Source organism: Colletotrichum costaricense, assembly GCF_030867565.1.
Source record: "Colletotrichum costaricense strain IMI 309622 chromosome Unknown Scaffold_2.1, whole genome shotgun sequence".
NCBI lineage: Eukaryota > Fungi > Ascomycota > Sordariomycetes > Glomerellales > Glomerellaceae > Colletotrichum > Colletotrichum costaricense.
Window position 1 is genome coordinate 2,749,468 of NW_026848231.1, and position 27,862 is coordinate 2,777,329.

The following is a 27,862-nucleotide window of genomic DNA, read 5'->3' on the forward strand; positions in this document are numbered from 1 at the left end:
GAGATGAGTTAGATACAGTTAAAAGAAGGGCTCATCCCGCCCAGGGATATCTGCTACCCCTTCGTCGAGAGCTCGTTCGGCCTTGAGTTACAGCAACCCTTGCCATCTTGACGCCGTTTTTGTGTTCGATTGTCATCTCAGCTGGGCATTACCCCCAGACCCTAAGATCGGGTACGTGCCAGTGTTGAGGGACCTCGATAGAAGCGTTGACAACCTTGACAACTTAAACCTTAGTGTTCTGGTCCCCTTTTTCTCTGAGCTTCGCCGTTCGACCAACATCCGCCATCTTCAGAGTATAAGCCGTTGGCTGTCGACGTTGGCTCAGTCTCTCGGTGCCGGCACTTTGTCATTCGACCGCCGGCCTTGCAAACGTCGGACAAGCCCAGGTTGCAGTCTGCTACAAACTTCACAGCAATATCCTTGCCCAAGTCCTCTAGTGGAAGCTCTTACCGAACTGAAAGCAGTCGCTGCCGATCCCGCCCCTGGCTGTGTCCCCGTCGCTCGGAAGCCAGGCCCATTAAACCGGAGGTAAGGCGCATCTGCCCACCTTCTTATGGCCCCAGGATTTCTATTAAACATTCGATGATCTCAGACCCCACCGAGTTATCCCGGCCGCGACCCTCGGCAACTTTGCGACCTCGATTCGTCTAGGACTTATAACCCGGATTCGTGCTGGTCCGTTGCGCATACGTGACTACCGGTCCTTCCCTCCTCAACTGCGATCGTGACTTTAGATATTGCCGCAGTAACCCTAGTGGCCATCCACCGATTGCTCTTCGATTCGACACATCATGGATGTCGTGCTCGAGGTGGTTGACACCTTTGTTGGCGACCAGCTCTACGCCAAATTGCTCCCAGCCGGTTCAGCTCCTTATGACTTCCCTCACCACGCGAACGCCACGGCGCAACCGATCTCGACATGGCAGTATAAGCCCTCGACACAAATGCTCTACCTCGAGCCTTCCGAGGCCGCATATATGAGCGCCTGGCCAAGAGATAATATCTTCCGACAGTTCACATCTCTTTTCCTTGTCACATGGTACGTTGTTGCTACAGCTCCGCCACCCTCGCCGTGTTCCCGACCGAGCTCACAATACCGCGAACGATACCAGGTTCTTCGGCATCCTCAACTACTTTGTCTTCGCGACTCTATCGTACATCTTCATCTTTGACAAGAAGACGTTCAGCCACCCAAAGTTCCTCAAGAATCAGATCCGCCTCGAGATGAAACAGGCCAACATGGCCATGCCGGTCATGGCAATCTGCACCGCGCTCACCTTTGTCGCCGAAGTGCGCGGCTACTGCAAGCTCTACGATACCACAGAGGAGGGCCCCGGCCGTTGGTACGACTATGCGCAGTTCCCGCTCTTCATTCTCTTCACCGACCTGTGCATATACTGGGCTCATCGATGGCTACATCTCCCACTCGTCTACAAGCACCTTCACAAGCCTCACCACAAGTGGATCATGCCCTCGCCCTACGCCAGCCACGCCTTCCACCCCCTCGACGGCTTCGCGCAGTCGGTCCCGTACCACGTCTACCCGATGCTGTTCCCTCTCAACAAGCTGGCATACGTCGCACTGTTTGTGTTTATCAACTTTTGGACCATTCTCATCCACGACGGCGAGTACATTACCGACAACCCCATCATCAACGGCTCAGCGTGCCACACCGCCCACCACTTGTACTTCAAGTAAGTTTCTGACAACGTGAGAGAGCCGAGAGCTTCGCACTTTCTAACAGACTTGGCAGCTACAACTACGGCCAGTTCACTACCCTCTGGGACCGTCTCGGTGGCACCTACCGCAAGCCCGACCTAGCCTGGTTCAACAAGAAGACCAAGATGGCCAAGGAGACGTGGGAGTCCAACATGAAGGAGATGGAAGACATCCAAAAGGAGGTCGAGGGCGACGACGACCGCCAGTACGTTGCCGCCGAGGCGAAGAAGACGAAATGAGAGCCAGTCTAAAGTGTGCTGGACGCGCTCAGCGCATGAAGCCAGCCGCAAGTGAACAGCTGAAGAAATCACTTTCTAGATATTTGTAATACTTTGGCTCTTGCCATACCTTTGCTTGTGTATATATATATGAATCGGCTAAATAGAATGCCGGGCGCGATACGGACGGATGATGGTGATATAATGGGAGCGAAGCCATCTGACGGTCTGCAGGTGTGGATGGACCCAGGGTATAATAGCTAGTAGCGCAACTGGACCCTCTAGAGGTTCCAGAATGCCAACTCCAGAATGACATGAGGTTTGAAGAACACACTGGCAAATGTCGAGGAGAAGAAGGACTCAAGTGTCACATCTACCGGACTACCGGAAGCCCGTGCAGTCTCGTAGGATGGACAGGGTGAAAAGTTGGGTCACATAGTAAAAAAGAGGATGAATACGTGAAGGTAACAAGAGTGAAAATCCGTTGAAGCTGTGTCACGCAAGCTCTACATTGACAGATAATACCAAAAGAAGACGCCGATCCATACCGGCGCAAAGAAGGCTTTGTCAGCCAGACCCTTAGAAACGTCCACCACCGGGAAACCCAAGAACAAACAACATAGAAAAAGAAAGAGAAGCGTAAGAAAAGCTCGCTGCAACGCCTGTTTGCCCTAGGAAGTAGTGGAATGTCGAAGAGTTGATAAGCAAGGAAAAGTAGTCGGTGGCCTGTTTGGGCGCGTTAGAAGGATTTGTGGTTGTTGGAGGCGAAAGCTCGGGAATATTGAGTTATGCTCCGGTGCAAAGTGATCAGAAATGATCCTTTATGGTCATTTCCCTCCTCTCGAATGACATATAATGGTGTAGTCGTCGGTAATTCGTATCGTAGTGCAAACATATGCTACAAACGACGTTTTTCGCCTACCCGGTCTGTATCGGGTATCCCCTGGTCGCCTCTCTCTCTCTCTCTCTCTCTCTCTCTCTCTCTCGGTAGCTCGTGCATGCCTCGCCTAGCTGAACGTGACAGCCTTGGGATCCAAAGGCCTCCCATCCGGTCCGATACCGTTGGCCTTGAAGCGCTGCTCCATGTACACCCTGCGCGCGTCGTCAAACTTCATGCGGCGCTTTTTCATGATCTTGAGAATCTCCTTCTTGCTGCGATCGTCGAGCCCTGCGCGGCTATCGCCTGATTCAACGTTGCCCGCCAAGTCAAAGGTCGAGCTCGAGAGGCCGGCGTCGATGTCGCCGACGAAGGAGGAGGGCAGACGGGAGTAGATGTAGTCACGGCCAGGGATCGGGAGGTCGGGAACGAGGTGGAGCCAGTGGCCGCGGGTGAAGTAGAGGGCCGTTGCGGTGATGAGGAGGAGGAACGAGACGGAGTAGAGGAGGTACGACATTTTGGACGACTTTCGCTTTCGAGGGCGCGGTCGAGGTGGAATGACGTTGGGCTGGTCGCCGATACGCTGGTGTGGTTGCTTCGCAATCGCCGGCTGCTTAGGTGGCTAGGCTCCGAAAAGCTAGTAGTGGTGGTGATCGTCGTGGTTTAGAATGAACAGAACGGGAGGCAAGGGAAATGAATAGTGTGGGAAAAAAGAAGTCACAAAGAGAATGGTGTTTTGGCGCAAACAGTCAGAGACTGCCGTTCGAAAGGATCAAAGGATCATGTCGGCACCTGCAGGGAGACAGACGGTCGCGTTTGACTCCAGGGCAGAGTGAGGTTATGTGGAATGGAAGTGTAAGTGGTGAAGTTCGGCGACGAGCCAGGCGTACCGATGATGTGGAGGTGCAGTGGTGCGGGCTGCGTAAGTGCGCTGGACACTAATACTACCCAGGCTCCCCAGTTGGCCTCTTTCGGAAATGGGAGAGAGCCCTCAGGGACTCAGCGTCGCTGAAGGTGGACTCGGGCTGTCACTGCCCCCCGTAATCCCGTCTGATCCTGCAGCTTTTGGACTTCCATGGGGATCCACTTACTAAGGTCGGGCATGGAGCATTCGAAGGCGTACTACCTACGTACGTAACTTGTAAGGCTTGGGCGCAGGGTACCGTGGCAGGGGCCTGGGCCGCCAGGGAGACCGTTACGGATGCCGACGGGCAAGCTTCCATTTGCATCACGTGAATACTTCCGCCCCCGCCAGCTGGGCCACGGGACGTGCTGAAGCTGCCATGTATCCGTACCTTCCACGACGAACAAAGCTGGAGACCAGTAAATGATCTCAGGGCCGACTCAGTCCTTACATTGCGTTCCTGGTCTTCATTGTATGTGACTATGTCGAGGTCGGTGAAGACTCTACATGAGTTACTTCAACTACCTTATCTGTGGACATGCTCTTAATACCACTCTTCGTGGTTGAGGCCACGCAACCAGGAGGTGAAAGGCAATTTCCATGACACGCGTAACTAAGGCTTCTGCATAAGAGAGTCCCAAGAGGTACCCCAGAGCTCGGCCCCTGGAAACTTGATTATCCCGGTAGCTGGGGCTCACCGGCGCTCGCAACTTGGATACCTTCGTCCGGCCTGAGAAAGGTGGCAGCCTCCGATGAAGGTTTGCTCTTGAAGAGCGAATGTACCTCAGCTTCGGCGCCTACATAGTAAATGTCCATACTTTTTTTTGTAGACAGTGTTGCCTAAATGTCCAATGATAGAGTAGCTGTATCTATATCACACAGTATTCCATCGCTTGTCTCAACCTGAATGGTGGGTGGGGGGGGGGGGGGGCTCCCAAAAGCAACAGAGCTATTCTGACATACTGCCTGTGAAATAATTCGAGTTCTAGAGATAGACGGCGGGTTTCGAACATATAGGTGTAATCAGCAGTTGGACTATACATGTCATGGTCACGATGTGGAACCGATATTATGTCGAAATGGTAGCTTGCTGGGATAACATGACGATTACATATCCGCAGACGAGAGGTGTTGCCATAAGATCATTTCCCATATGGATAGACCTTGCCTCTAGATGGGAAATCAATGGTGTGAATAATATAACTTCATAGCCCCGCAGCAGAGCGATACTGTGTATTTAGAGTGAAAAGCCCCTTAAAGGTGCCCAAGAGGCAACCCGCTTTGTCACCGTTATCCTTCTGGATGGCTCACGAACGAGAATATCGTCGACTAACATGATGAGGTGATGTAACAATATGGAATAAGTTCTGAAAGAAGACGGCGATCCACGTGAGAGCCACAGACCAGCGACTTTTACCTGCTTGGCATTGTGCACGTATACAAAGACGAATCATTCTGTCGAGCCAGATGGTGAAGTGAGCTAGAGTGCCTACCTTGGCAGTGCCTCTCACAGACGAATTCGACTGCCTTGCAGTGGAGGATCGACAATGGATATGCAGTGCCTTAAATACCTTAGGATTGGCAAAGTTGGCCTCTTTGTCAACGTACTATACCCGTTGTAATGAAGTACTACACAAGAGACTGGATAAATGCGCCCATACAAGACCAATGAGTTTTTTTCATGAGAGGATAAGATGCTATGGCCTGGCGTTGGGATGTGCCTACCGGATATGTAGGCTGGACCCGATGGCATGACATCGAGCCGAATGATGGATTTGTATGAATCACTTGAACGGTAACCATTAGCTACACTCAGTACTAAAGCATTGATAGTCAGCGAAGATTCTCCGGAGATATGCCTAAACTTTAGGCACTTCAACACCATGGAGTGTGTCGTTACTAGATGTGCGGTTCACCTTTGTGCCTCGGATTAATACCATGAATATTTCGCCCGTTGAATTGACCGATCTAGGCCGTAATTCAAACATGCTATCAATTAGGAAATCAGGACATACTAGAAATAGTATAGAAAAGAAGGCCAAACATTACAGGCCTTATCCAAGGACCGCGCTTTATGATATATTGTCTTGATATTAGCTTGCAACTGTCAAGTTTTTGAGCTTAGCCACATATGTTGGAAGAGACGCAATACTCGACTTTCTGAATCCTGAACCGACTAAAAAAGAGCTTGAGCCTACCGCGTACTAGTACATTTGATCATTGAGTTCGTGTAGTTGGAAATACGTAATCGCAATTGCGGTCGACTTATATGACGAGGACGAGGTTGTACTTCGAGCCGGTTCAGGATGCAAGTGCACCGCCATCACCAGCCACATCCAGACTGGCCCGCCGGGGAGGGCTTTTGTGCCCCGGAGGGGACTCGGTGTGGCGTCGCCGATGAAATGAGTGGACCCAAGAGACGCTAGTCTGCAAAGCGACTGCTAAGCGATAGCCCACACATTCAATTCAGGCCATTGAATTCTACGAACACGCAGACCGGCATCAGAGCAATCGTGAAGGTATTCATCAACCATTCCGTGATCCCTCAAATCAGTCAAAATGGCCGCCACTCTGCCCAACGTTTCCGCCGACCTGATCTGGGAGGTCGTCCGTAAGTTTCACCGCGGCGCCCGGCTGCCAGCGATGCCGAACTCGATCTGAATGCGCAATTTTGCTCACACCTGCTTGTTTTCTCGATACAGGCGCCCAGAATGCGTTCCTGGTCAACCGCAACGACGCCGGCGGTCTCCAGCTCTCCCGCGACCCCCTTAACCTGGTCAACAAGCACTCCCGCAAGGTATGTTGGGATCGAATCGTCAGAATACTGGCGGGGTTGAAGGGCATCTTTGGCTAACTTGTATCGCAGTACGCCGGTTTCGTCAACGACAAGGTACGATTACACCCCAGGCCGATCGAACTCGATATTCCTCCCTCGCTCGAACGATTCGATCCTTCGCAACACCACGTAGCACAGAGATGACTGACATGTGACGATTAGGCCATCGGCGTTGTCCCCAACGAGAAGGGTGGTGTCAAGGTGATCAGCAAGAACCAGAAGAACTTCAACAAGCCCTCCAAGGGCTACACCGAGGTCACCTACGGCGGCAACAAGTCTTCCCGCAAGTGAGTTTTGGACCACCGCTACAACCACAAACTTGTTGTCGTAATGCGGCACATGGAACGGGGCAAGCACGAGGATTCAGGAGAACAAACAGATGACTGACGGCTGTCGAACCATAGGACCTACTCCGCCGTTGCCCGCCAGGCTGCCGCCGGCGGCTACCGTGGCGACCTCCGCGAGGCCGCTGTCCAGCGCGTCTCTGCCATCCGCCGCTCTCAGCGCGCCGTCAAGGCCACCCCCGAGAAGAAGCCCCGCGGTGTCAAGGCCAAGGCCGCCGCCGCTGCCGAGGCTGAGGCATAAATGTTGAGATGCTGATTTAGCGGGACGAAAAAAGAGAAAGAAACAGGCTTGGTTTGGGCGTTACGTCGAGCAAATAGAGAATACCTTTTTGAGGGACACAGGCGAAACAAATCAAAAGCTTGAGTCAAAGGCCACAAAATAATGACTGGGACTGGTTTTTCGTTTGCTCCAAACGAGTGCTGCTGCTTCCCCCCTTCGCATTTGATGCCATGCGTGTGAGGGATTTGTGAGGCTCTGGGCCAACGACTTGGGAGGGCGATGATGATGATGCATGTTGAAGTATACCTTATCTTATGCCATGACGCGCGCCTGCACAGAAAGGGAAAGCTCGGAGTGGGAGTGGAGTGAGGGTGATCGAAGAGACCGACATCGAGATAGCACAGTAGCCGGACTACGGGTCATGGTGTTGTCGATGCCGTGGTCCTCGGCCCTTACCCGGAGTTGCCCGACTAGAGTAGAGAGCGAATTCCTGCTGAACCTCGGGACCACGGGCAAGCATCGGAATGTCGAGGGTGTCATTCCGGCTTGAGCCATACCATCTTCCTACGTTGCCCCCCAAAAGTATTGTGTAGTGGAGCGGTATATTGATTGCAGTTTGTTGTTGGAGTGTTGATGAATGATGAAAGACAGGGACGCTTCTACGTCTTGCACGGAGTAAGTCTTCGCCGACATTGGCCTGATCGAGATACGTGGAATGGCACCTGCGCATACATGGCGGGGTAATTTTGCCAGCCGGGGTTGCATAGGTGCTCCTAACATGGCATTTCTAACACAACGGTACGTACTCTTGATATTGTGAGTAATTCGTGCCGCAGTGTAGGTAATTCTTACATGTTCCATGAGCAAGATCTTAACCTCGTAGAAGCAACGATGAGTGAATATGTATTTTTAGTGAGCTATTCGCCCGCCCAAACACCACAGGCAGGGCCCGTAGGTTATGTTTTGCCCAGCTGTCTCATCGCCGAGGATAATGATAGCTATCACGATCTGAAGCATGTCACAGGCTTCCCATAGGAATAATGGGGCCCGTCTTTGCGTTAGGTTGTTTCTACCGTTCCCACACCCGAGTTTTGGCTATACATAGGAACGAGCTACCCCTGGAGCTCGGGACATCGGGACATCGGGACGAGGACGGGGGACCGTTCATCAGCAGGAAAACATCGGAAGGCATTGGTCCAGCTGGCCGGGAGTTGACGGGGGGAATCGAGCCTCGAATTACCGTGTTAGCCTCGTCCGTCTCTCACATGCATCAGACCGGAGGTGAATGGCGAACAAAACGGGTTGACGACGGATGTTGCAATTGGTTGCAGGACGTTGGTGGCAGGGGATTGGCGCAATCGATGCTAGGTATTGAGCAAGCACTGGGCAGTGGGCGGGAAACATCCAGAGCACCTAAGGTAGGTACCTGTAGAATGTATCTTTATCTTTCCTTCAGCGACTGCTTCCATGGGCTGGGCGTGTCTCAGTGGCCGCCTTTGTTTGGGTCGAATGAAGAGGTATCTGCGACAGCTATTCCCTGGTGCGGCAAGCCGGAAGGTACCTTACCTTGCACTCGCTCCTCTCTTTGTCCACTCTGCAGCCCGAGACAGCGGCAGCAGCAGCATCAGCAGGGCCAGCGAGCAAGCAACGCAGCAACTGGTCCGGCTAATAAAGCACCGCAACCGCGCAAGTATAAGCTACGGGATCGGGCTTGCTGGGTGCAGCGGCGCAGTACATGAGGTACAATGCCGTAAGGTAACTACACGCGCAGTGCTACTGTCGAGTCGCTTTTCTGCGCATTACTGGCGCCTGCCGCCGCTACCACCTCACCTCGAGGAGCGATGGAGGAGCGTGCAATAGCTACAATGGAAACTTGAACCCCCCGTGCCTGCCCTGCCTCAGGAGCGGCCCCCCCATGGTCCCCTTCTCACCCCTCCAAGTTGCCCCTCTTTTTGACCCCTCCATCCAATGACACAGGCAAAGTCCCACGGAACGAGGGGTGGGAAACCAAAGGTCGCAATTCTCCCCGCGGTTGAACCTACGTCCCCGCCGACAGCCTCCGGACTAGGTATCAGCTGGCTCAGACTACTTCTACGTAACCTTGGCTCGGTTTACTTCTCCTCTCTTGCTCTCCCTTTTCATACTAAAGCAAACGATCTCCCGCTCTTGTGAGATTCATCCTCATACATCTTCCATCTTACCAGCAAAACCTTCAGTTTACGTGACTACTGTACGTTTGACGATGACCTCTCTCCCCCCCTCACCTTAGTACTTGACAAGCTTGGATAATTGTAGCGAGAGCTCCCCACACTTGGTCTCGTACCATGCGCCAGAGCTCGACATGTTAAGCGAGCAAAGCTCCAAGATCACCCCGCTAATCCGCGAGAACCCTTCAGGCCACCCTCCTCCTTCATCCATCTCCTTTCTCAAACCGAATAACAAGAATCACAATCAAAATGGTCAAGGCCGGTATGTTCCCACCACCTGAGACTATCGCGCAAAGCCTCGTCAATCTAATCATTTCTTAGTTGTTGCTGGCGCCTCTGGCGGTATTGGACAGGTACAGCGAATCCGGAACCCCGCGTGGTCAGCAAATAACGTTCGCATTGCTCACCACCAACCTGTCTACTCTAGCCTCTGTCCCTCCTCCTCAAGCTCTCTCCCCTCGTCGATGAGCTTGCCTTGTACGATGTCGTCAACACCCCAGGCGTCGCCACCGATCTCTCCCACATCTCTTCCAATGCGGTACGTTTCATCGCAGTCTCAATTGTCTCGTGGCACCCGTAGTACCGATAGCTTGCTAAACAGAGGTGCCGCAAACAGAAAATCGCTGGCTACCTGCCCAAGGATGATGGCGCCAAGGCCGCCTTCAAGGATGCCGATATCATCGTCATTCCCGCTGGTATTCCTCGTGAGTTACACTTGCGGAGCCTCGTCCGCTGCTTCTTTCTAACGGCAAATCCACTCTAGGCAAGCCTGGCATGACCCGCGACGATCTCTTCAACATCAATGCCGGTATCGTCAAGGGCCTCATCGAGGTTGCGGCCGAGGTCGCCCCCAAGGCCTTCATCCTTGTCATCTCCAACCCTGTCAACTCCACCGTCCCTATTTCCGCCGAGGTTCTGAAGGCCAAGGGCGTCTTCAACCCTCAGCGTCTGTTCGGTGTCACAACTCTCGACATTGTCAGAGCCGAGACCTTCGTTGCCGAGATCTCCGGCAAGTCCACTAGCGAGCTCAATGTTCCCGTTATTGGCGGTCACTCCGGCGAGACCATTGTTCCCCTCTTCAGCAAGGTCAAGCCTTCAGTGTCCATCGCCGACGACAAGTACGATGCTCTCGTCAACCGTGTCCAGTTCGGTGGTGACGAGGTTGTCAAGGCCAAGGACGGCGCTGGTTCTGCCACTCTCTCCATGGCCTACGCTGGCTACAGGTAAGAAATCGGACGCTCGACAACTTAAGGTCAGGGACTGACGTGTGATAGATTCGCCGAGAAGGTCCTCAAGGCCCTTAAGGGCGAGAAGGGTCTTGTTGAGCCTAGCTACGTCTACCTCCCCGGCGTTCCCGGCGGCGAGGAGATTGCCAAGAAGACCGGCGTCGACTTCTTCTCCGTTCCCATCGAGCTTGGCGTAAGTTGCACAGCATTCCATCCTGTCCCCTGTCCAAATCTAAACGGATCCAACACTGACATATTCGTAGCCCAACGGTGCTGAGAAGGCCATCGACATTCTTGGCGACATCACAGAGAAGGAGCAGAAGCTTCTGGAGGCTGCGGTTGCAGGATTGAAGGGCAACATTCAGAAGGGTGTCGAGTTCGCCCACAAGGCTCCCCAAAAGTGATTCCTCCCTTTGTACACTTGTTTCCAGTAACAGCCCCCGACCCCCTCTCGAGGAAGCCGCATGACAACAGCTTCCAACAATGTAGCCAAAAAATGGTGATAGATGAAATATAATCGAGGGAGAATTATGGCTGATCGACTCTTCTTTTTCCTAGGCTGTGAGGTGTTATTGGTCTCGCAAGTGTATGGTTGACCAGCGTATATAACACCAGCTGGGATTCTCTTGAGTCCGCGTACGTAGGGCAACGGCGTCGGTAGTTTTGGATATGGCGATAATTGCTGCTGGTTTATAATTGGAGTAAGACACCTTGGGCATCAACTCGAATGACCAGATCTTTGGTCGATACTCTGCAAAAAGTCTAAACTCTTTCAACGCTTGCATGCTGTGTCATTGACACTTCTCTATGGTTTCCCCACGCGCCATTTGTTTGGGACAGGGGCTTCTTGATACGTGAAGTTGGGTATTATGTGCTTGACGGCAGGGTCTTGATTTGGAAAATAGCTGCCGGTAGCTCGTTGGTCTCGGCTTGGACGGTTGCGTTGATACCTAACGCCGCTAGCGCTCCGCGCACAATCCCGCACGGGAACCAGAGGAACTGTAGCCAGACAAGTCAGCACCCTGTAGGTCGTCATATTGATAGATCGGCGTGGGTTTAGACGTACTGGCTGTGCCCGAACAACCGCCTGTCCGCCAGCTTCTGTACTCATTCTCGAGAAAGGTTTGAACGAGTTGTCTGTCAGTACGTAAACGCCCTATTCCAACGGACTAGATCAGCCACCCAATTCCCAAGTCGCTTGTCTGGAGCGTCGCCCTTGACCAGGCCTTCCGATAGGTAGAGGGGATATCGCTGACGTACCCTGTGATTTGTCTTGAGGTTGTCAATCTGTTTTCTAAACACAAGCGACCAAAGATCCTTGCAGACAAACTTGATGACGTCGAGCGTATCGTTGAATCGTGGCCGGTCTCTCGAGAATCTGAACACCAAGTTCATAGACCGTCAGCTTCCAATCGTTGTAAAATCCCAACACTGTGTCTTCGTCCCCCCTTGCTATCGCCAAAGGCGGCGCACAGAGGAAGAGGAGGGAGGCACAAGAGGAAACGTACCTCTCAACAAGCCCCTGCCCAACACGATATCCCAGCGTCTCAAGCCGATAAAACACCGCATCCCGCTCCTCGTCCTCGTCCAGCTTCCTGACTGTGCTCCCGCCCGCAGCCCCGTCCGCGCTCGACGGCGCAGCACCTCCGTCGGCCCCCCCGCCCTGACTGTGGCTCACCGTCGACAGCGCGTCAGCTGAAGCACCTCCTCCTGCAGCGGCAGCGCCCCCACCGGCACTATTCGCATCAGTCGGCGCGGCTTCGAGGTCTCTCGTCACGCGAAAGGCCATGGGCACGAGCTCGATGAGGAGGAAGTCGAGACAGGAGGAGTTAAGGAAGGAGGCCGACGGGTCCGTGGCGTTGTACGGCGGCATGACGCTTTCGAAGGACATGGCTTCTTGCTGGCTGGGAAGCTAATTATGGTATGGGCGTGGAAGAATAGTCGCTATAGTTCCTGGCTTCGTCGAGGAGGGTTTCGCGCGGTTATTGGCTCTCTCGAGTATGGTTCGTTTGTCTGTGTGGGGCTCGATTGCGATGAAAGCTTGGTGTTGATCCAAGGCAATGGAGACTAGGCAGCGAAATTCGTAAGAGTCAGTTCGGCGTGGAATCAGAGATGACGTTGATGCAATGGCGCTTGAAGGAAATCGCAGGAGTAGTTTTGGACACTGTTTCGTCGAGGCCAATGTGCGGTTCAAGGTAGGTAGCAGGTAGCTGGAGGCGGATGAACGATTGAAGCCGCTACCTAGGTAGGTAGGTACCTGAAAGAGCGAGGTCGGGTACGTACCTGATTTGACATGGAACGCCGTGGAGCTGGCCTCTAAGCTCTTCAGGGTCCACCCACCAGAGCTCCAATTCCGATTCGACAGGGATTACAGTAGACAACTTGCACGTTATGTTGGCACACGATCACGGACGGGTAATGATGGACGTAGACGAAGAGGAGAGTCCTCAGAGTGATTTCATCTCATTATACGGATGTGATATCCGTAGCGTAGTGTTTGGTATTTGTATCCCTCGCTTTCCTAAGGTACCAAGCTGGCAAAGTTTCTGAGGCATCTACCTCACATCTAAGTAGAGCTTTGCTCAGACGCCTGCTATCGCCCTGATTCATGCCTATGGCATAAGGCTGTTGGGGCTGTTGGAATATGTTTTGCCTCCTAAACGCCTGGACAGCTATCCATCCGTCCCTTTCCACGCCCAAAGAAAAAAACACATACATGAGCCACAAATCCGCCTTCATTAGGTAGGGAAGTATGTACGTGCTGATTGAGGCGGCTAACCTCATGCTCCATATCTCACAGCTCGTTGATAGAGATTGCCAGGGTGGCCTCCTCAAAACATGCTGCTACTGTAACCATTGCTGTTGTAGTTACTCGATCCCGGCCCCTGTAGTTGCTGCCGCTTCGGAGGCGGTGCGGCTGGCTCATCATCGTCTGATAGGGTCAGGTCTATTGTCACCCTATCCGAATGCAGTCTCTTGGCGCTTGTTGTGGCCACGCCCCGCGGCATCGTCGAGCTTTCTCGAGACATCACCGTTGTTGTCGGAGTTGCCGTGCTGGCGACTGACCGGTTGGGAGTTTCGAAGTTTCGACTGCGAACTGGGTTGACCTCCACGATACCCCAGTCGTCGTCGTCGTCATCATCGTCTTCGTCAACAAGGCCGCTTCCACCATTGGTCGGCCTGTTCTCGGCCTGTCCTGTGTTCACTCGCCACTGTCCGTCTGGTTCAATGGTGACTTGATCTAGGGACTTTGATGTGTTCGCTAGGATGTCTCTTACGTACCTTCGACGGATGTTAGCTAGAAATCGTGGGGGCGATACATGGGGCTTACTCGTCAACGGCCAGCTGTGCGTATGGCGCCGGTTTATTGCAAATCGGGCAAAGCCACTGAGGGCCCTGCTCTTGCAATTGGAGGTACGACGTTGCGTCGAAACATTGGATGTGCGAACAGTTGACAGAGCGACACGGGACATCAAGACGCATGTAGGATAGAGGACACTTAAGAGACAGGACTTGAGATGTCGTGACGATATCTGTATCCGCCGCTTTCTTGCTGACTGGAGGGTTTTAGTCTCTTGTTGATAATATTGGAGTAAATCGGCAAAACGTACTCTCCTCAATCACCTTGTTTTTGGGGATCTTCTGCCCCTTCTTGATGTTGTCGGCCAGGTCCTGCGCCGAGGTGATACGGCAGACGTTCAGGACAAGATAGAATTTCTGCAAACAGATTAAGTGTCAGCGGTAAAGGACGGAGCAGGGTATTGAAATTCGTAAATCTGAGGCAACCCACCTTTTGAGTCAACGCATAGGTGAACTCAACGAGATTTCTGTTGTCATTTTTCAGACGCAAGTAACTCGTAATGTCGACTGGCCTTGTCGAGCCTGGCTTGTTCTTCAAGCCTCTGAGATTCGCCTTGACCTCGTTACCGTTGACCTTGATCTCCGACTGATGGGGAAACGCGATATCCTGGACGCCATTGCTATCTCCGGCGCAGAAGACCATGATGCGTAGTGACTTGTCATCGAGAACTCTGTTCAGATTGAGATTATCGCTGACTTTGACTGGAATCGAGACCATGTTCCTATGCTGGCTCATAGCTGATTGGGAAATTAGCAACGACCAAGATGAAACATGAAATGGCGACCTACCCTCGCACGAGCGCACATCGCCGACCCGGAACTGGATCTCGTAGAAGGGACTGTTCTTGAAAGAGAGCCCTGCATCAAAGTTAGGCGTTTGTTCAAAGGACTTTTGAGGGAATGACGTACCGCTTGATCCATACCCGGGCAGAGCAGGGCCATTCGCACCGCTGGGGCGGGCATTGCGCCCCCAGTATTGGTCTTGCCGCATCATTGACACAGGCGGAGTCGCTGTGGCGGGACGTCCACTCTTTTGAGAGGCGGGCGAAGCGGAGGAGCCGGTCCTTGTGGTCTCGATGCTTCGTTGGATTTGCTGGAAGCGAGTCGCGTCGCTGTTCTTGAAGGCTTCTTCGATAGCTGACGGGCAAAAGATGTTAGCCTTAGGTCGTTCTGAGAAGCAAACTTCGCTGCCTGGAGCAATGCTCAGACACGACAGCGCCCGTGAAACAGCTGGAGCCAGAGAAGGGGCGCAAAAGGAGGTATCTCAGGCGGCCGAAAGGGCTCAAGGAGGAAAAGTACTCACCACTGACGATGCGACTTTGCAGAGCCGCCTTAACGCCGCTGCTAGTGAGCCCGTTGAGCTGACAAATTTGGGATAATTGGCGGTTCAGAAGCTGGTTGCTGTTCACCAGCTTGACCAGAGCCTGGAGCTCATGCCTCTGTATGGAGGTCATGGTTCTCGGGCGAGGTGAAAGGGTTGTGGTGGTGTCTTCGGTGACGGCCTCATGAAGGTTCGCAGGTGCGACGTCGGATCGACTTCGGTCGTTGGTACCTAGAGGCGCCGTCGACAGGCCGTGGAGGTAGGTGGCGGATACTTGTCTGCGTCAAAGTCGTCGGCCGAGGAATGGGTGGAAAGCAAAGAAGAGAAGGAGAACGACGGGCCTCAAGTGAAAATAACAGTCATGGGCGCGACCACACGAGGCAGGAGCGACGAGGCTCGTGGTGCGCGCCGACAGGCAAGAGCCAAAAGTGCGTGGGGAAGTTGCAGTCGGGTCGGTCGAGGAAGGCAAGGGCAGGGTAGGTAGCTCCCGTCCCGTACTGCTCGGTGGGTTGGTGGTGGTGGTGGCGGCTCTGCTGCTGCGCTGCCCTTCCCGTCTTTTTTTTTCCCTTCTTCACTCGCGGCTTTGCGATAATGGAGACGGGCAGGGGGATATACCAATGTTCCCAAATGCGACAACGATAGCAGGTAACGACCCTGATGTGTGCGAAATTGTTTGTGCGCTTACCCACCGATACGAACTCTATTGCATCGAGCAGTAATATGAATATGATATCGACGCCCAAGGTAAGAGCAACGGCATTAGTCCAGCGTACGGATGAAGTGAGGTCAAACTAGGCCAGGGGCCATTTCTTGAGTCAGCAAAGGTTTGATGTCATCCGCGACTATCGGCCTTTGGGGGCTCTGTGAAGAAGGGTGTTACTGAACGGGTAGGAGCCCACCACAGCTGAATACCTTGCGACTACAGCAGCAATCAAGCCGTATTCTGGATGTGGGCCTGAATTAAAGCAAGTGAAGCGTGAAGGTGAGTTATCCAAGGGAAGTGCTGAGGTGAGATTCACAATTAGTGAGACTCGATGATGGTGTGGACACTGGCCGGGAAGTGTGTAGGCAGGACATGGCGGCTCTGTGTGGTCTTTCTTAGGGGAGAGTAGGAAGTTGAACGTCCCCGTCGGGCAGGTGAAAGCCTGAACCGATGACTCTCTAGTGGGCGGTCCGCCGTTGTTTCAGCATCTGTGTCCCCTAAGAAGCAGACAACGCATTTGAGAAAGCAAAATTCCTGGGTCATTGCCCGTCCCGTTCTGGAAACCACCGCCAGCCAGAGGCGCCTTCCAGGTGTTTGGAAGAATGTGGGGGTGTCAATAGCCGGCAGCCCCTGCGACGGCCGATTGACTGAGGTGAAGGTGGTCTAGCCCATGTGAGTGAGACGCCAGGATGGTTTTGCTGCCGTCCAAAACGCTGCGGCCTACATACCCTTCCTGACTGGACGACTGGATTGGCAGGCGGGGCACGGCTGCAACCACCTGTGTAAAATTTCCTATCATCACTCAGTGAAGACCGTTTACTTTCACATGGTCACTCTCACCGACTTGAATACTCGACATTTCTCAGTAATCCGAGACATATCAAGGTTGTTCCTCACTCAGCCTGCTGTTAACTTCTTGCCTGTATAAACACAGCGAGACGTCTCCTCAAATCCTTCATAAACACCACACCGCCCGGTACATATCCGCAGCAATGGCCAAAAGCGCGAGAGCCAGCGTTATCAAGAAGAACAACCAGAGACTCAAGGCAAATGTCTTTGGTCCCGTTGAGCAGGCCAGAGCCGAGCGTCTCTCGGCGAAGCTGCTAGAATTGGCAAAGGCCCCCAAGCCTGAGAGGGAGGCAGACACCAAGATGGATATTGAGGATGATGACGATGGTGAGTTCCCAGCCATTTTCCAAGGCAGTTCCATGAGGCAAAAAGTTTCGAAACTGACATTCCAAAAGTGGAAATCAACGGTGACGATGAGAAGAAGGAGGCCAAGGCGGATGACACCTGTAAGCTGAGCTCACTCGATAATTCCCGTCACAAAGACTGACTCTCGTCACAGCCATGGACGTTGACTCGGCGAAACCCAAGCGTCGCTCTGGAAGAATTCAGAAGCAAAGGAAGAAGACTTCCAAGGTCGTCTTCCCCAAGTACAGCGATCGTCGCGGAGGCTCCAAGGGCGGAGTTTCCAAGAGAAAGTAAAGGCTTGTTGTCCTTTCACTGGTTATTCCCCTCGCCTTTTGCAGCATCATGGGCGAAGAGTCGCGCTCGATCAAGAAAAATCGTAGCGCGCTCACTCGGCGAGTCTCGTGATGAGGAACTCATTCCTGGACATATCCAATTCCTTTTCCGGCGTTCTTGTGAATAGTGGGATACTAAAATTTTCATCGGTTATTTTGGGGGGTCATTTCACACTTTTCACCCCATTGAGAGAGTACATTGGAGACGCGGTCAAAAAGTTGATAGACCGGTAGACCTGGCGCTGGGCATGGCCAAATAGCTGCCAGACGAATAATGAAAAATCACTATCAACCTCCAATTACTCCACGTTCAATACTGTTTCAACGTACTTCATTCATTGATACTCAGTCCTGTGCCGGGTGAAGCGGAATAATATTACCTACTGGTCGTATCGGCCGGGGTTCTCTCTGCTCGGACTCCCCTACTATGTTCTCGACCAATCATCGCTCGGGCGCGACTCCCTCCAGTTCGGTGCATGTCATCCCTGTGCAAGAGCTGTTACAGTGTCCTCTCAGCTCCCGAGGTCCTGTTATGTCCATCATGCCTAGCGATGTACCAGGGTAATTATCTACCTGATTACTCCGTACCTCGATACCTTACCATCCCTACGGATACCTTGCGCATACTCTTTAGCTATTTGCTCCGCCTGCCGGACACTCGCTTTGCCCATTTGGGGTCTAAGCGACTGGATCCCGAGAACCTTGACGGAACTGCCACCGTTGCCTGCAGATTGGCAACTTCACCCGTCTTCCATCTCACCATGGTTTGCGCGCCTTTCATCCCTTGTCGCATCATGATCGAATAAGGCAGCTGCTTTCTGAACGCGATGACTCTATTCTCAAGCCATCAAACAACTCGACGACTTCAATAATATACTGAAAGTAAACGAGGCTTTCGTATTGCCATTCTGCGGCCAAAGGTCATCTTGATGGATACGCGACGAACATGTCTTTTCGGTACGGCCCGGGCTTCCTGGCAGCTCTTCTCACAATCGCCAACATCCTGATTCCACTGGCGGTTTTCACGTTTGCTACCGGTTTCTTTCCGTATAAGCCGGTTCTACCAGGTTTGGCTCAATATGAGGCCCTTGAATTTGGCCCGCCGCCACAGGCACCCTTCGACCGCCTCATTTTTATGGTCGTTGATGCGTTGCGAAGGTAAATGCGGCTCACAGTGCCCCCCAGGTTTTTGACAATACTAACATCATCACAGCGACTTCGTATACTTGAATGGCACCGGCTTCACATACACTCAAGAGTACGCCGACGAGCACCCTACCGTCTCACTCTCACCGTGTTAACCATGTTATAGGCTCATCCGCGATGGTGCCGCCCTACCTTTCACGGCGTATGCGCGGTCACCAACCGTCACCATGCCCAGAATCAAAGCCATCACCACTGGCTCAATCCCGTCTTTCCTGGACGTCATCTTGAACCTGGACGAAGCAGATTCGTCCTCGACTCTCGCTGCTCAAGATACCTGGCTTGCCCAGATGAAAGCCAAGGAGACGGGGAAAATGCTCATGTACGGCGATGACACATGGCTGAAGCTCTTCCCGGGCACTTTTGACCGGGCCGATGGCACCGCGAGCTTCTTCGTAGCAGTGCGTCGTCTTCATGATCATCCCTTGCTGTCCCTTAACTGACTGGTCTAAGGACTTCACCGAAGTGGACAACAATGTCACCAGGCACATAGACAGCGAGCTGAAGAATGACGATTGGAGCACGTTAGTTCTCCACTACCTTGGGCTCGATCACATCGGGCATAAATCAGGACCGCGAAGGTAAGATTAGCTTTTGATCGCCTTCCGAATCTCCCTTGCTGACTATAGTTAGCTCACACATGGTACCCAAGCAACATGAGATGGACGGTATTGTGAAGCGTATATACAACGCCATGGAATCACGAGAACATATGGCTTCCACATTGATGGTTCTCTGCGGAGATCACGGTATGAACGATGCCGGCAATCATGGAGCTTCTTCTCCCGGAGAAACCTCTCCGGCGCTCGTTTTTATCTCTCCCAAACTAAAAGCTTTGCAACGGAACCTCCAAGCTCCTGTTCCATTTCGAGAGGACTTCTCCTACTACACCAAGATTGAGCAGTCAGACCTGGCACCCACCCTCGGTGCTCTGCTGGGCTTTCCGGTGCCGCAAAATAACCTTGGCGCCTTCATATCCGACTTCCTGCCTTTCTGGCCCGACAGTGAGTTTATGCAGGCTCCAGCTTCGGTTACGTAGTGGCTCACACTTGACAGGAAATGATCAGATCCAACTGCTCGTCCGCAATGCCCGGCAGATACTGAACATTGTGACAGTAACTTTTGGCTCCGAGATGTTTGACTTGGGGTCTACCTTTGATCAAAAAACGTGCTCAAATCCTCGGGATGATGCCCAGGAGCTAGCTTGTGAATGGCACCGCGTCAATGATGCACTCAAAACCATGGATGGCGAGGCCGAGTTAGATCCAGCCTGGCGTGAAGCCATGTCAAAGGTACGTCAACACCCTGACCTCAGTGCATCAAACCATGAATTTGTGCTGACATCCAATAGTGGCTCAGCAGAGCGCAGGATCTGATGAGCAGCATGGCCAGCAACTACGACATGGGAAGGTTACATATCGGCGAAGCAGTTGTCGGCTTCGTTGCCAGTTCCCTCATATTCGGCGCTCGACTTAGTTTGATACCGCTACTGGTCATCTCAGTTACGTACGGCATCATGATGTTCGCGAGCAGCTACGTAGAAGAAGAACACCATTTCTGGTATTGGGCCACATCGGCCTGGCTGGGCTCCATGGGCATCAAAAAGATGCAGTCGTAAGTGCCAAGCATACTGTTAGCACCCACAATCACAAAGACTGACATGAGTTACAGTACCCGGTCGCCATCAGGAACACTAGCATCTCTTCTCATCGCCCTGACAGCAACTAGACTGATCCGGGGATGGAACCAGACAGGCCAGAAGCACGCCGGCGAGCCTGATATCGCTAAAACCTTCATCGTCACACGCCCTCCCATCCTATGGACCCTTGTCAGCGTAACCTATCTTTTCCTTTTTGTACAACTACTTAGAAAACTCCGCGGCCTTCCCCGCGCCGGCGTGACAGCTGCGTCGGCTCTTCTAGTCCTCTCCGCCTTCACGTTCAAGCTCGCCTTTACCAACGAAGACGCACCAGAGCTCGTGACCGGGCCCCTCGCAACCCTCAACACCCTAACCCAGGGCATCTCCCTCGTCACCCGAGCCCGCCTCGTCTTCGCCGGCATCGGCGCCGCAGCCCTCTACTCATCCTACCTAGCCCTCTCCAACCCAGAGACCGAATCACGGCACACATCCCCCCTCCTTCACCACCTCATCACCCTCCTCCTCGCAACCCAATCCCGCGTCACAAATATCCCCCTCCTCCTCCTCTTCACCCTCCAACTACCTCTTCTCGCCTCTCTCGACCTCTCCCTGCCCCTCCTATCTACGACCTCCCTCCTCCTCCAGTACGCCTCCTTCTTCGCCTTTGGCGGCACAAACGCAATCTCCTCCGTCGATCTCTCGAGCGCCTACAACGGCGTGGGGGGCTTCGACGTCGTCGCCGTCGGCATCCTGACCTTTGTGAGCAACTGGGTCGGCCCCATCTACTGGGCGTCCGCGACGAACCTGCTCCTCCTGCAGTACCGCGGCCGCAGAGCCGGCAGCGACGAAGGCAGGTACGTGTTTTTGCGACACATAGGGCACACGACCTTGTTCACGGCGTGCAGCGTCGCGTTCGTCATGGTGGCGTGCGAGGCGCTGCGGACGCACCTGTTTGTCTGGACCGTATTTTCGCCAAAGTACCTGTACTGCATGGCCTGGGCCATCGGCCAGCATCTTCTCGTCAACGTCGTATTTGCTGGTTTGTTGTACCGTTTGGGATCGGCTTGATATACGAAGCATTCACCACTATTCGCCAACTACCTACCGTAGGTAGTAGCAGGCTTGTAATACTAAGCAGAACGCGTTGAAAAGGATGAAAACAGCAAATACATTGTCAATCCTGCAAGGAGTTCATCATTACTAGTACATAGATCATAAATTCTTGTAGAGAAAACCGTTCCGCAATGCTCCCGGGATCCGGGGATAGGTATCCGTCAAGCCAAAAACATACCACCCGAATTGAAAGAACCCATCCCATTTGCCATGATACTCACTCACGCGCCCTCCTCATCAGAGAGCAGCTCGCTCACAATCGAGTCACCGTCATCCTGCCGCGTGTTCTGAATCACGGTATCATCGCTATTCTCGTCTTCCTCCTTAATATCAGGCTCCATCGTAATGGTCTTGTCCTCGTCGGCGTCGTGCAGCCTCGAGGACGCGACAGAACCGGCGACAGACGGCGCGACCGAGTCCGCACGCGACATGGCGACGGAGACGCTCCTGCTCATGCGGCGCGGCTCGCCGTCCTGCTGCTCGCCGAGATTGGCGACGATCTTGCCTAGGCTGACGTGGATCTTGTTGAGGGCGTTGCGGCCTGTGGTGTCGGTGACGAGTTTGTCGTTGACGGCAATGGTGATCTCATCGTAAACCTCCCTGATCTTTTCTTCTGTGCTTGTAGGCGAGATGTAAAGCTTTCCGAGGAGGGGTGCGACCACCTTTTTCTCCTCCTCTGAGATTGTGGGTTAGCGCTGATGTTCTGAACATGAGTGGATCACAATGAAATAACCTACTGCTCAAGTTTCCGCCTAAGCGGTCCAGAATGTCTAGAGCGAATTCCAGATGAATATCACCATTAACAGTCTTCTTCTCCAAGTCGAGCCCAGTAGCAGGGTTGAAGCACTTGCGAGGATCAGTCCAGTCCACCAGGCAAGCACCAATCGTCGTCAGACTCTCCATCTCCTCATTGACATCGGCGTCATCGTCCTCCAAATTCTCACGGACGTTCAACAAGGCATGCAGGGCGTCCAGGGCGACGGTGCGCATGAGATCCTGGTTCTCCGCTCGCGAGTAGCAGAACACGGGCAGGAAATAGTTGAGAGCCTGCCTGACGCTCTGGTTGGATGCAGTGACAGGATCGAAGTATTGGACAACCAGCGTCTTGAGCATTTCCGCTGAAGCTTCCTGATCCGTGACAACACGGCCCAGAAGCAGCTTGGACACCGCCAAGGTAGCGGCAGCCTGGACCTCGGGGGATCTGATGCCCGACTTGAGCGCCTTGATGTAGATCTTGAGCAATGCTGGCGTTGAGCTCAATAGCTGAGCGCCATGGACGTTGAGGATATCAGTGAGAATTTGCAACGCGGTGATTTGTAGGGCAGTGTGGCCCTTGGTAAAGAAGTGCATGAACAGCGTCAGGTTCTCCTCGGCCAGTGACCTGTCGAGCAGGGAACAGAGACCTAAGCAGACGAGACCCCTCTCACGGACAGGTGCTTCGTGACTTCGCACAGCTGGGACGACAAGATTGTTAAGCATCGACACCAGGTGGTCGTTCTGCTGCAGGTCGCCAGCGACGTTTGATAACATGCACTGCACAATATGCAGACACTTCATGTTGATCATAATTTCCTTGACCGCCTTTGCCCTGGCCTCTTCTTCACTGAGCTCGGGACTCTTGTTCCGGCTCCCACTCCTCGTGGGGGTGGTGTCACCACTGACCTCGGATCTCGCCGAGTGAAAGCTGTCGTCGGTACGGTCATCAGGCGCTGGGTCGTCAACGATAGTATCATGAACGTCGGCAACAGCCTCCAATACCACTGAGCAGAACTCTTTCTCACCGGCGTTGTCCGGAGCACAAATGTCTCGGAGAACGTTGATCGTGAGCTTTGTTACATCGTCAGGGAGCTCGGGGACTGAGAGGGATTGGCGGAGGAGCGCAAACATCTTGCGACGGCCAACCTCATCGGAGTAGTCAAGAGTGATGGCAATGTGGAGCATCTGCTCAACAATGAACTCTTGCTCTACCGTGTCCTCTTCTTCATCTTCTTCGCTATCTGCCTGAGAGACCCTCTTGATAGCCTCAATCAGAACGCCGAGGTATCTTTCCAGATAGAATGCGAGCGTAGTCACTTCAGGCAGCTTCTCCTCGACCAGTGACTCGTACTTGCCATTGCCCTCGGTTCTGCAGAAGTCGTTGAAACTTCGAGCGGTAAAGACTGACTCTGCAGAGAGCGTCTCCCAAAAGTTCTTATCAAAGGTGACAGCTTCTCTGTAATCGGGTCTACCCTCCCAGAATCCCTTCATCGCTTCGAGGGCAACGCCATTTTCCACTCCAGAGTTCACGACGTCGATACGCTCTAGGAGCTCGTGAAGACCGTCGAAGTTTGGCGGTGCAGGTTCAGCGGGTGGCGCGCCCTCCTCAGGCGGCGGAACACCAGCGCAGTCCTCGATCCAGCGTTCACGGAACAGCCTGCCCGCCGACTTGCGGACATTCTCGTCTCTGTCGCGGAGACCCCATCTGAGGAGTTTCTCTCTCATTGAGAGAGAGAGATGTCGGAAGTCGCCGAGGGCGGGAAGCAGTCGCGAGTAGACCGCTCTGCGAGTCAAAGCATCCTGGTCTCTAGCGCGTTCGAGCAAGTATGGTAGGGTGGATGGGAGAATAGGGAGATTGACGAGAAGTGACCTTCTCACATCTGCGCTAGGATCGTTCTGTATGACCTCTAGCAGCTTCTCGAGAAGGCCGCTGGCCTCGTCGTCCTCGCTATCGTCCTCATTCGCGGCGGCATCAACCTGATTGCCGGCCAAACGTCCCAGACCCAGAACCGCCTGTGCACGAACCATTGCCTCCTTGTCACGGATACGCTTAAGAAGACCATGGCGAAGTTTTTGGAAGAGATCGTCGTCGATGGCGTCGAGGGAGTTGATGATATGAGAGATCAACTGGGTGGATCGGTATCGCACAAACTTGTCCTTGGCCGTCATCAGGGGCAAAATTGTGCTCATGAGATAGCTGGTGAGTCTTGTGCTGGGGGTCTCGGGCATGATGCTAGCATCCTCGTCGACCTCTCCAAGAATCTCGTTGTCTTTGTCGTTGGCGTGTCTAAGGAAGAATCCGACAAACCGAATGGTCTTCTCTCCAACGCTCTCTGCCTTCTTGATAGGCATGACTCTTAGGACACATCGGACGAACTCGGAGTTGAAGGCTTCCTCATCGAAGTCGCTTGCTGCGGTCTTCTTCAGACTGGTCGGTTCGTATGCGCAAGCTTCCTGGATCTTGCGCAATGTGACAACCAACTTGCGGTGCGATGCTGTATTTCTTTGCGCATCGCGGAACACGGCGCATACTTGGCCGCGGAGCTCACTGTCTGGTCTTTCGGTCGGGATATCTGCGGCGACTGATGAGGAGCGGGATGCTGTTGATGCTCGGGAGCCAAGGGTCGCTGCTGAGGATTTGTGCGACACTGCCGCTGAGGTCCTCGTGGACCTAGTCGATACTCGTGCCGGCATAATGAGGTTTGTCGTCGTGTATTGACGTTATATGGCGGCGGATTGGTCGAGACCGCGTGAAACTTCGGGAAAGTTGTCGTTGTTAATGAAGCCAAAAAATGATGTGTTTGTTGATTAGTCTCAAGGATGGATGACAGGCGCCCCGTTCGCGAATTAGCTGTCAACGCACACAATTACAGTGGGTGACTTACCCCCCGGCGCGTTTTTGTTTTTATCCAGTCTGCAACGGGCGAGTCAATAGACTTCCGGAACAGGTATAGCGCGGGGTCGGTCGACTTCATCCCCGCTTCCCGACTTCAAGTGCTCGCACGTGGTGATAAGCTTAGAAAAAAATCCTTATCGAAGAATTTGGCAGCAGCGAATTGCCAGCCATTTCCTGCGCAGAGAACGAAGCCTCTCCACAACCTACGGTAGTTGGGGTTTTCAACTTTAACTGATCCCGTTCTTTCTCTTGGGAAGCCGTTCGCAGAGATTTCTTTTTTTCCCGATTATTACTGTACAACATGTCGTCTCCCGGAAAGCCGCTTAAGCGGTCTCGAGCTGAGGAAGACGAGCACGATGCTCTCGTCGCAGCCGCCGTTGCAGAGAACATCGCCGCAGACGCTGTGTCGGAACCGAAAGCCAAGAAGGCCCGAACAGAGGCCAATCGCTCTCTTTTCGTTCGCTCCCTGCCTGCGACCGCCACCAGCGAATCGCTCACCGATTTCTTCTCCGAACATTTCCCTGTCAAGCATGCGACCGTTGTTCTCGACAAGGCGACCAAAGCTTCCCGAGGCTATGGCTTCGTTACATTGACAGATGCTGAAGATGCTACGGAGGCCAAGAAGAAGCTCAACAACATTCTCTGGGAGGGACGCCGCATCAAGGTCGATGTTGCCGAAGCTAGAACTCGTGACGCAAAGGAGAGTGCCGTTGGCGCGGCCGCATCTAGCGCAAAGCAAAAGCGTGCGGATGATCTTGAGGAAGCAAGGAAAGCCCCGAAGCTAATCATTCGCAACCTTCCTTGGTCTATCAAGTCTTCTGCGCAGCTGGGTGCGCTTTTCCGCGCCTATGGCATTGTCAAGTTCGCCGATCTTCCCCAGAACAAGGGCAAGCTCAAAGGATTTGGTTTCGTTACCCTTCGCGGCAGGAAAAATGCTGAGAAGGCTTTGGAGATGAACGGAAAGACCATTGACGGAAGAACTATTGCCGTTGATTGGGCTGTGGGCAAGGACGAATGGGAAAAGGCCAACGGCGCGAGGGAAGAGGAAAGAGATTCAAAGAAGAAGAACGAGGAGGGGGAGGAGGAGGAGGAGGAGGAAGATGCAGCCGAAGACGAGAATGCCAGCAAGGAGCTCACCGGAGCTGACGCAGATCTGGAAAACTTCATGAAGAACCATATCATGAACCTCGAGGACGAGGATGACGAGAATGAGGACGAAGACGAAGACGACGAGGATGATGAGGAGCTTTCCGACGGAGAGGAAGACAGCGAAGACGAGGAAGAGAAGAAGCCCGTCAAGAAAACGCAATCTACCGACAACACATCAACACTCTTCATTCGAAACCTGCCCTTTACCGTTACGGACGACCAATTAAAGGAGCACTTCGCTAAATTCGGTGCCGTCAGATATGCTCGCGTAGTGATGGATCGCGCAACTGACAGACCGGCGGGTACCGGGTTTGTCTGCTTCGTCAGCGAGGAAGACTCAAAAGCCTGCATCAAGGGCGCGCCGCGTACACAAGTCAACACCCTGCCCACAAAGCACTCTGTGTTGCAGGACGAGTCCGCAGACTCCGACGGCCGTTACACCTTGGAGGGCCGTTTGTTGCAGGTTGCTCAGGCAGTCAGCAAAGATGACGCCGAGCGCTTGGCCGCCGACGGCAGTGCCAAGAGACGTGAGAAGGACAAGCGTCGTCTTTTCCTGCTTAACGAGGGACAGCTCGATACTAGATCTGCCCTGTACCACAAGCTCACGCCCAACGAGGTAAAGATGAGAGAGGACAGCGCCAAGCAGCGCAAGAAGCTCGTTCAGAGCAATCCTTCGCTGCACATCAGTCTCACCCGTCTGGCTGTCCGCAACATCCCCCGCAACATCGGCGGCAAGGAGCTCAAGGAGTTGGCCCGCAAGGCCTGCGTCGAGTTCGCCACAGATGTCAAGGAGGGCAGACGCCAGCCCCTGTCCAAGGAGGAGAAGGTCAGAAGCGCAAAGGAGGACAAGGAGGCTGAGCACGACCGCAAGCTCAAACGCAAGGGTATCGTCCGCCAGGCCAAGATCGAGTTTGAGAGCCGCGAGGGCACCAAGGTCCCCGAGGCGAGCGGCGGCAAGTCCCGCGGATACGGTTTCATTGAGTACTCGTCCCACCGCTGGGCGCTCATGGGCCTGCGCTTCCTCAACGGCTACCAGATGGAGAATGAGCACGGCAAGAAGCAGCGCCTGATTGTCGAGTTCGCTATCGAGAACGCCTCGGTTGTTGCTCGTCGCAAGGCCAACGAGAAGAACCTGGACCGCAACAAGCCCAACTCCCAGGCGGCTCCTCAGGCCGCGCAGAACGGGAAAAAGGGCGGCAAGTTCGACAAGACGGCCGGCGGCAAGGAGCTACCCAACATGGCTTCTATCAAGGACCAGAAGAAGGGCAAGAAGGGAAAGAAGGGAAACATGAACAAGGGACCCAGGGCGGAGAAGGAGGAGAACGGAGAAAAGTCTAGTGGTGACAAGACGCCCGCGAGCAAGGTTGACCGTGAAGATGTCAAGCCGCTGCTCATTGCGAGGAAGCGACTGATGAGGAAGAAGAAGGCTTCATCCCGAGGCTAGGGTATTCGATCAAAGGGCAGTTCTTGTGTGGGGAAGATAATTATGGGCGACTTGTTATTTGGATGTTTCATGCATCACAAAGGTTATTCAAAAGTATCGAAATTCAAATTTACACGGTAAATACTCTCTGCTTCATCGTGAACTTACCATCTTTATGCTCATTCAGGTAAAATGACAAGTTGGCGTGATGTTGAAGTAGAC

At 53.5% G+C, this 27,862-nt stretch overlaps 10 protein-coding genes across 10 annotated transcripts; 6 read left to right on the top strand and 4 right to left on the bottom strand.

Annotated features, from left to right (window-relative positions):
* Positions 1 to 791: 791 nt before the first annotated feature.
* On the top strand, positions 792 to 1,958 carry CCOS01_02556 (fatty acid hydroxylase superfamily protein; the record flags this gene model as incomplete). Its single annotated transcript, XM_060450744.1, has 3 exons — positions 792 to 1,039; positions 1,113 to 1,694; positions 1,754 to 1,958. The coding sequence occupies 3 exons, from the start codon at positions 792 to 794 to the stop codon at positions 1,956 to 1,958; spliced, it is 1,035 nt and encodes a 344-aa protein (XP_060319394.1).
* A 986-nt stretch (positions 1,959 to 2,944) lies between these two features.
* On the bottom strand, positions 2,945 to 3,331 carry CCOS01_02557 (uncharacterized protein; the record flags this gene model as incomplete). The annotated part of the gene is made up of 1 exon (XM_060450745.1): positions 2,945 to 3,331. One exon carries the CDS (start codon positions 3,329 to 3,331, stop codon positions 2,945 to 2,947), a length of 387 nt encoding a protein of 128 aa, XP_060319395.1.
* Positions 3,332 to 6,277: 2,946 nt separating this feature from the next.
* Positions 6,278 to 7,139, top strand: CCOS01_02558 (ribosomal L28e family protein; the record flags this gene model as incomplete). The annotated part of the gene is made up of 5 exons (XM_060450746.1): positions 6,278 to 6,329; positions 6,421 to 6,515; positions 6,585 to 6,608; positions 6,717 to 6,841; positions 6,959 to 7,139. 5 exons carry the CDS (start codon positions 6,278 to 6,280, stop codon positions 7,137 to 7,139), a joined length of 477 nt encoding a protein of 158 aa, XP_060319396.1.
* Positions 7,140 to 9,574: 2,435 nt separating this feature from the next.
* Positions 9,575 to 10,955, top strand: CCOS01_02559 (malate dehydrogenase; the record flags this gene model as incomplete). The annotated part of the gene is made up of 7 exons (XM_060450747.1): positions 9,575 to 9,587; positions 9,647 to 9,678; positions 9,753 to 9,863; positions 9,942 to 10,029; positions 10,089 to 10,548; positions 10,600 to 10,744; positions 10,815 to 10,955. 7 exons carry the CDS (start codon positions 9,575 to 9,577, stop codon positions 10,953 to 10,955), a joined length of 990 nt encoding a protein of 329 aa, XP_060319397.1.
* Positions 10,956 to 11,418: 463 nt separating this feature from the next.
* On the bottom strand, positions 11,419 to 12,442 carry CCOS01_02560 (transporter particle component; the record flags this gene model as incomplete). Its single annotated transcript, XM_060450748.1, has 4 exons — positions 11,419 to 11,550; positions 11,618 to 11,707; positions 11,812 to 11,929; positions 12,060 to 12,442. 4 exons carry the CDS (start codon positions 12,440 to 12,442, stop codon positions 11,419 to 11,421), a joined length of 723 nt encoding a protein of 240 aa, XP_060319398.1.
* A 940-nt stretch (positions 12,443 to 13,382) lies between these two features.
* Positions 13,383 to 15,509, bottom strand: CCOS01_02561 (MIZ/SP-RING zinc finger; the record flags this gene model as incomplete). The annotated part of the gene is made up of 7 exons (XM_060450749.1): positions 13,383 to 13,833; positions 13,883 to 14,108; positions 14,163 to 14,268; positions 14,342 to 14,649; positions 14,701 to 14,769; positions 14,821 to 15,048; positions 15,215 to 15,509. Coding segments are annotated over 7 exons (1,683 nt in total), but the record flags the coding sequence as incomplete, so codon positions are not given.
* Positions 15,510 to 16,927: 1,418 nt separating this feature from the next.
* On the top strand, positions 16,928 to 17,423 carry CCOS01_02562 (uncharacterized protein; the record flags this gene model as incomplete). Its single annotated transcript, XM_060450750.1, has 3 exons — positions 16,928 to 17,111; positions 17,180 to 17,230; positions 17,284 to 17,423. 3 exons carry the CDS (start codon positions 16,928 to 16,930, stop codon positions 17,421 to 17,423), a joined length of 375 nt encoding a protein of 124 aa, XP_060319400.1.
* Positions 17,424 to 18,407: 984 nt separating this feature from the next.
* On the top strand, positions 18,408 to 21,371 carry CCOS01_02563 (GPI ethanolamine phosphate transferase; the record flags this gene model as incomplete). The annotated part of the gene is made up of 8 exons (XM_060450751.1): positions 18,408 to 18,619; positions 18,675 to 18,719; positions 18,774 to 19,065; positions 19,118 to 19,245; positions 19,298 to 19,668; positions 19,721 to 19,956; positions 20,016 to 20,278; positions 20,336 to 21,371. 8 exons carry the CDS (start codon positions 18,408 to 18,410, stop codon positions 21,369 to 21,371), a joined length of 2,583 nt encoding a protein of 860 aa, XP_060319401.1.
* A 266-nt stretch (positions 21,372 to 21,637) lies between these two features.
* CCOS01_02564 (uncharacterized protein) lies at positions 21,638 to 24,866 on the bottom strand (the record flags this gene model as incomplete). The annotated part of the gene is made up of 2 exons (XM_060450752.1): positions 21,638 to 22,092; positions 22,154 to 24,866. The coding sequence occupies 2 exons, from the start codon at positions 24,864 to 24,866 to the stop codon at positions 21,638 to 21,640; spliced, it is 3,168 nt and encodes a 1,055-aa protein (XP_060319402.1).
* A 503-nt stretch (positions 24,867 to 25,369) lies between these two features.
* CCOS01_02565 (RNA recognition domain-containing protein) lies at positions 25,370 to 27,661 on the top strand (the record flags this gene model as incomplete). The annotated part of the gene is made up of 1 exon (XM_060450753.1): positions 25,370 to 27,661. One exon carries the CDS (start codon positions 25,370 to 25,372, stop codon positions 27,659 to 27,661), a length of 2,292 nt encoding a protein of 763 aa, XP_060319403.1.
* Between the last annotated feature and the right edge of the window lie 201 nt (positions 27,662 to 27,862).